This window comes from Equus przewalskii, chromosome 25, assembly GCF_037783145.1.
Source record: "Equus przewalskii isolate Varuska chromosome 25, EquPr2, whole genome shotgun sequence".
NCBI classification, from domain to species: domain Eukaryota; kingdom Metazoa; phylum Chordata; class Mammalia; order Perissodactyla; family Equidae; genus Equus; species Equus przewalskii.
The window spans coordinates 46,683,683-46,690,602 of NC_091855.1; the positions used below are offsets into that span (position 1 = coordinate 46,683,683).

The 6,920-nt window shown below is 49.8% G+C and overlaps 1 gene segment (V, D, J or C); it reads right to left on the bottom strand.

The window, feature by feature from the left end:
* Nucleotides 1–2,527: 2,527 nt before the first annotated feature.
* Nucleotides 2,528–3,196, bottom strand: LOC103542404 (immunoglobulin heavy variable 1-69-like). The segment is given in 2 exon segments: nt 2,528–2,973; nt 3,059–3,196. Coding segments are annotated over 2 exon segments (363 nt in total).
* Nucleotides 3,197–6,920: the final 3,724 nt, after the last annotated feature.

Sequence of the window (6,920 nt, forward strand, 5' to 3'; positions counted from 1 at the left end):
CACTCTCTGAGCACAGGATATCTTTCTGTATATTTAGGTCTTTAATTGCTTTCAGTTATGTTTTGTAGTTTTCAGTGTACACATCTCTCATGCCCTATGATAAATTTACCCCTAGGTATTTTATTCTTTTACATGTTATTTTGAATGGACTATTATCTTCATTTCCTTTCTGGAGTGTTCACTGCTGGTGTAAATGAATCCTAGGTGCAGATTGACAACTGAAAGAGACCAGTGTTAAAAGCTACATACTGCACAATTTCATTAAAGGCTATTCTGGGAGTGGAAAACTGTAGTTAGGATAAACATTTCAGTGGACACCAGGAATTTGAGGAAGGGTGGTGAAAAGTGAAGCACAGGTGACGTTCAGGGGTTGTGAAGCCAGGTGACGTTCAGGGTGGTGAATTGTGAAGGACAGGTGATGTTCAGGGTGGTGAATTGTGAAGCACAGGTGACGTTCAGGGTGGTGAATTGTGAAGCACAGGTGACGTTCAGGGTGGTGAATTGTGAAGCACAGGTGACGTTCAGGGTGGTGAATTGTGAAGGACAGGTGACGTTCAGGGTGGTGAATTGTGAAGCACAGGTGACGTTCAGGGTGGTGAATTGTGAAGGACAGGTGACGTTCAGGGTGGTGAATTGTGAAGCACAGGTGACGTTCAGGGTGGTGAATTGTGAAGCACAGGTGACGTTCAGGGTGGTGAATTGTGAAGCACAGGTGATGTTCAGGGTGGTGAAACTTCTGTATGGTACGACAATGGTGGATCCACAATGCTATGCATTTGCCAAAAGCCAAAGAATTTTATAGCACAAAGAGTGACCCTTAAGGGTTACAATTTAAAAATCATGTAGTAGGTCATGGATCTCAGCGTGGGATACAGACTGTGTAAAACTAACGGCATTATAAATTTTGAGACAAACTTACTGAGTGTGATGGGGGCAACAAGGTCCTGACCTGAGTAATTTCCAAAATGAGTGGAGTTTGCAAGAGTTCAGGTTGAAAGAAGTGCTGTGCCTTCCAGCTGACCGAGCTGTTTCTCATGCGAGGGTGTGCTGCCAACTCTGAAGCCACTGTGCACTTACGCTGGCACTGAACGATTAAGAAAGAAATGGCCTATGATGCTAGCCAGACTTCTTACTGCTGGAGTGGGAGGTTCTAGGCGACAAGAGAGGAGGCTAGAGAGGTCCATGTGGTAGAGTAGTAGGGCTGGAGGCACCAGGACATTCTCGAGCTTAGTTTAATATCAGTAAAGAACATTAGATTCAGAAATTCTTGTAGATATCTGTGTGTACATTGCTGAGTATACTCACATATTTCCTTGGTCTGCCAGCTGAGTGCTCATAGAAGCAATGACACTCCAGGAGAAAGGGTACACCAGACCAAACTCCTGGTTTCTAATACACTTCCACAGCAAAGAAAAACAGAATTCCTTAGAGACATGGCTAGTTCTAGGGCTTGGAAAGGGAATACTCAAGATGAGGCTGGAGCATCTTGCAGTAGCACAAAGTAAGGAATTGATAAAAAAAAAAAATACAGAGGAATTCCAAAAGGATCTAGGAGGCAACACCAAAGTGCCCCCAAAGGATAAAAATCTTGGGACAACTTGAACAAAATGAATACTGTAATATTTAATTTCAATGCAAAGTTTAAAATAAGTATCCATGAGTCCATACTGATGTTAATAAATGAATGAATGAAACACATGGGGGAGAGGACCAATCTCCACATGGAAGAATTCCAAGTAACTGGTGTAATTCTACCTTCCAGATTAAGGAGCTCAATCCCTTGAGTGTGGCCTCGCTTAGGAACTTGGGAGACCCCCTGGATGTCCTTTGATTTGTCCACAAGCTTTTATAAATAAGACCAAAAACATGTTCCCTGAAAAAATTGATAAATTAGAATGCATCAAATTTAAAAAACTTTTGTTTGTGGAAGGCAGTGTTACAGGAATCTAAAGGCAAGCCACGACAAAAGGATATAATTCCAAATATCGTATTTGGTAAGTACTTGTATGGTGGAAACACAAAGACACGTACAACTGAACAGAAGAAAACAAACAACTCAATTAAAAAAGGAGCAAAGATCTGAACCTAGCAAACAAGGAAAACAGATGGCAAATAAGCTGATGAAAAGACTCTCAACATCACATGTCACTAGGGATTTGCAAATTAAAACAATGAGAGGCCAATACCCACCTCCTAGGATGGCGAGAATCCTGAACACGGGCAGCACAAATGCTGCTGAGGATGTGGAGCGCCAGAGACTCTCGCCCATCGGTGGGGGCAGCAAAGGCACCCGGGCGGCAGTTTAACACTCTCCTCTGGAGTCACACCTGCACTTTTCACCTGAGGGAGCAGTCCTGCTCTAAGACAGTAAAACAAATCATTTAAAAACAGGTTCACACAAGAACCCCCATGGGAATGCTTACATCTGCCTTATTCATTGAGCTTCTCCTTGCTCCCTAAAGTTCGCTTACAGGGTGATTGTTGCATGCAGCATCCCCCTTAAAAACATGTGTACACGGTTCTGTTGTTCCTTTTACTCAATTTCTAACCCTGTTTTCTAAGGAAGCCAAGAAATGAATCATGCTCCCTGCATTGCCTCCACCCAGCACAGCTGCCGTCTCCCTCAGGGTTTCTGACACGCTCAGGATGTGGGTTATCACACTGTGTCTGTTGCACAGTAATACACGGCTGTGTCCTCAGATGCCAGACTGCTCAGCTCCATGTAGACTGTGCTCGTGGACTTGTCCGCAGTCATGGTGACTCTGCCCTGGAACTTCTGCGGGTAGCCCATAGCATCATATTCAGGATAGATATATCCCGTCCACTCAAGCCCTTGTCCAGGGGCCTGTCGCACCCAGCTCATAGAGTAATAAGTGAAGCTGTCTCCAGAAGCCTTGCAGGAGACCTTCACGGATGCCCCTGGCTTCTTCACCTCAGCCCCAGACTGCACCAGCTGGACCTCGGAGGAGACACCTGTGGAGAGAAGACAGGAGTGGATGAAATCCCCCTTCACTGGCCCTGGTCTCCTCCTCATCCTCGGATCCGGGGAACTGATTACCTGCAGCCACTGCCACCAAGAAGAGGATGCTCCAGCTCCAGTCCATGCTGAGGGGCTGTGCTCTCAGGGCTTCTGTGTGGGAGGGAGTGGCTGTTGGGTGATGCTCTCAGGGCACAGACATGTCAGTATTTAACTAAGTACACTTCATATCATTTGCATATTCAGGAACCTAAATATTTCACAGTCAATACTTGTCTTAACCTGAGAGAAGGTCGATGACACAGGGACCATGCTTAGTGGGAAGCTGAGATCCCAAGTCCTAATCCTTGTTTGAGGATACATGTCCCCTGCCATTGTCCCTGAACCATTTGCAGACAGACTCCTCCCACTGAGGAACAAGCACGCACAAGAAATGCTCCTCATTGTGAACCCACCTTTGAATGGCACAGAGACCACCTGAACCTGTTCTGGGTTTTGACATCTGAATGTCTTACTCCTGAGGTCAGAGTATCTCCCAAAACTCTGCAACCAAGGGGTTAATAAAAACATCCCTGGCCCCCAGCTCATTATAATTAAGATCTCTAGAAGGCCTAGAAATACCCACTTTGAATGTGGCTCTCGCTGACTTATGGAGTAAGGTAAATGCTCCCAACAGCACACCATATTTGAAGGCACAGCAGCAGTCCTTGTCAAATTCTCAGTATAGATTTTTTTTTTTTCTTTTTTGAAAAAAGAAAACTCTCACAGGAAGCCCCTCTCAATCCCCCTGTGCACCTGCGCCAGGGCTGGAGCCCTGTGCTGGGAGGTTCTGAGCGCCCCCTGCCGCCCAGCCCCCGCCCTGCAGGGAGGGTCCTATCTGGGCTCAAAGGGCGTTTACCACTCAGTGTCTCTCGTTCATTACTGATGGCTGTGCCCTGGCTTCAGGATGCTCCTGCAGTGACACCATGTGCATTTTGACATCATCTCTTGAAATAGTGAACTGGCCTTACTAAGCCCACATGCTCTGCAGGGAGACCCCAAACAAGGCTTTTATGAAACCAGGGGGGAGCCCCTTCCCTGGAGCTGCACGATGATCTGATATGGTCCACACCCACGGGGAGTCCAGGAACCCTGGGGGCCTTTGGCAGAGCCCCACATCTCCTTCAGGTTCCTCTGCTTTATCATCACATCAGAGATCCCTGCACGTAGAAACCATGGGCTCCCGGTCTGATCCACACCCACTGTGCCATAACACACACACACATACATCCTGTAGCTGATATTTGCAGTAATGAGCCCCAGATTTGCCCTTCTTTCCTGTACCTGGCACGTGGGCAGTGCTCATCACACAGACTCTAGGCCTGGGTATGTGACCAGCTTTGAGAAAAAGGACAGAAGAGACACGATGCCAGTGGAGACTGGAAAGTGTGTGCACGTTGCGTTTCTTCTCCAAGCGCCTGGAACTCTCCACATGCCTCAGCGAGAAGGGTCCAGGAATGTCCCATGGAAGGTCAGACCCAGGGTCAAACCAGCCCAGTCAGTTTGACCAATACTGAGCCCCCTGGATGTGTATGGAGGATCTCACTAAACCTACAGACTCAGCTGGGCTCCATTCTCAGAGGGCACAGCCCCAGGAGCTCTGAGGGCAGGGCCGTGAAGGGCCCTCGATGGAGCAACATCCCCATCTCCAGGAGCAGAAGCACCTGCTGATGCAGGAAGAGGGGACTGCAAAAAGTGAGCGTGGTGGGTCGGAGTCCCTGTGGGCCAGAGTGTCTGGGATGGGCCTCTGCTGCTCCCCTTCTCTGGTGGGGGCATCTCTCCTGGTCATCACTTCCCTGTCTCACCTATGCAGGTGGGCTCCTTGGGGGCACTGACTCATCTTTTTAGTTCTGTAGTCTCTGGAACAGAAGAGCCACACTTAAAAAGCCTCAGTTGGGGAGATGCATCTGCTTCCTGGCCTGGTTAAAATGACTCCAGACTTGAGCCTGATGCTGTCTGTGGAGGGACCATGTGGCTCTCCCTGTGAGGTGAACACATGCTGCCTCTGTCCTGGGGGGACTCAGATGACTGCAACAGTGTCCACCCTCCATCCCGTACACAGGGCCCTGTGCAGTGCATCCTCGCAGCCCCTCCCCCGAGAGGTGGGGTCTGAGTCTCTACCCCAAACCCTGGCTGGGCCCTGGGACTCACTGCCACCCACCAAGAGGCCTGGACAGTGTGGGGACTCTGGGCTGCCGCTGCTGCCTAGCACCCTCCAGACAACACAAAGTGCATGAGCCTGAGGAAGGGGCTGAGGACAGACTCGGGCAGTCACCCCCTGACTACTCTTAGTCCTGCAGCTGAGGGTACCTGGAGACTCCCATGCCTGATGGAAGGGAGACTGCTGAGAAGTCAGAGGAGGAGGGGGAAGCATCATTTTCAGTGGATTCAGGTGAGGCTGCCCTGCAGGTTCACCAGGTGGGTTGCGCAGCAGCCAGCAGGTGAGCAAGCTCAGCTCCATGAGGGGCACCCTTGCCTCTGCAGGACACCTGGTAACTAGGACGGACTTGGGATCCTCCATCCTCAGGGCTCCATTCTGCTGGTCATCTTCCTTCCTGACCACCTGCCCCATGGACCTCAGGCCCCCGTCAGACATGACAACAGGCTCACTGCACAGTGACCCACAACCATGCAGCGAGTTCCCCGTGGGAAATCCTGTCTCCTCCTGGATCTGCACCTCCGGTGGAACCGTGATGATGGACACACCCGGATACACCTGGAGGGTCTGCCTGGAGAAGGTTCTGGGTGGATTTCTCAGTGATTAATCTCCCCTTCCCCTGTCAGAGGCATGAGGGGACAGGTCTGGATCCTCACCTTAGAACCTGGAGGTTTCTGGAGGGAGATTCCACAAAGGTGTGGGGTGTGGACCCAGGAGCTCTCACCCTCACACTACCCACCTGTGTCCCCCAGCCGTTCACAGCTACCCTGAAAGTGCTCCACCTCTCTGTGCCTCCAGCGCTTCTGTTCCAGGCGGCTGATCTCACCATGGCTTCTGGATGTGCCTGTGTTTCCGCTTATTGGGGTGGAGGTTTTCCCCACAGTTTCTCTGATTGATCAAGGAAAAGTCACTAATTTTCAGTTTTCCCACCTTTTTTTGGTAAGAATAAGAGTTATGATTTCCAAGATCTTTACATGTCAGAGCAGAAACCAGAAGCTCCCTTAGAGGTCCTTAGAGGATGCAGAAAACTAATCTCACCAAGTGCAAGTGGACCCTGGACAGACATCACTGAGCATCTCAGAGATTTCAAGCCTCTCCCAGCAGCTGGAATTCAGAAAGCACAACAGGCGAAGAACCAGGTAAGTCTCATGTGATGTCATGTTCTGGAAGGATGTCCTTGCCCTGGAGGAACCCAGTAGGTGCACCTGGAACCTCACAGTTGGGAACAGGAACTCTCATTCCTTAAACTCAAGACATACCCATGAGAAAGCCGTTTCCCAGAGGGAGGGCAGAGCAGCGTGGAGCAGATGGAGGCGTCCAACCAGGAGCAAACAGAAAGCAAGTAAAATAGAACTGAAAAAAAGTAAAAGGAATCCTGATTAGATGCTTGTGCCCCTCCTAGTCACACTCTGCCTTCTGTGCATTCTATAATGTTCCATCCTATTGCAGCAAATCTTTCTGAATTCGGAGACATCAGTGGAAGGCACAGAATCATTAATCTGGAAAGGTTCCCTGGGAAAACTGTTAGAAGAGAGGAAGCCCCAGATGCTGGCAAGAAACCTGCTCTTAACCTCCACTGCACCTGCCCTGGGCTGGTCCCCTCTGCTTGATAGCACTTGAGCACCCCCTTGTGTCCTGAGCGCCTCCTGCAGCCCTCCTGTGTCCCTGGTCCCCCTGTCTCCCTGCAGGGAGGTCGGTGTCTGGGTTCACACTGACTTCCCCTCATTGTGTGTCTTGCACAGTGAC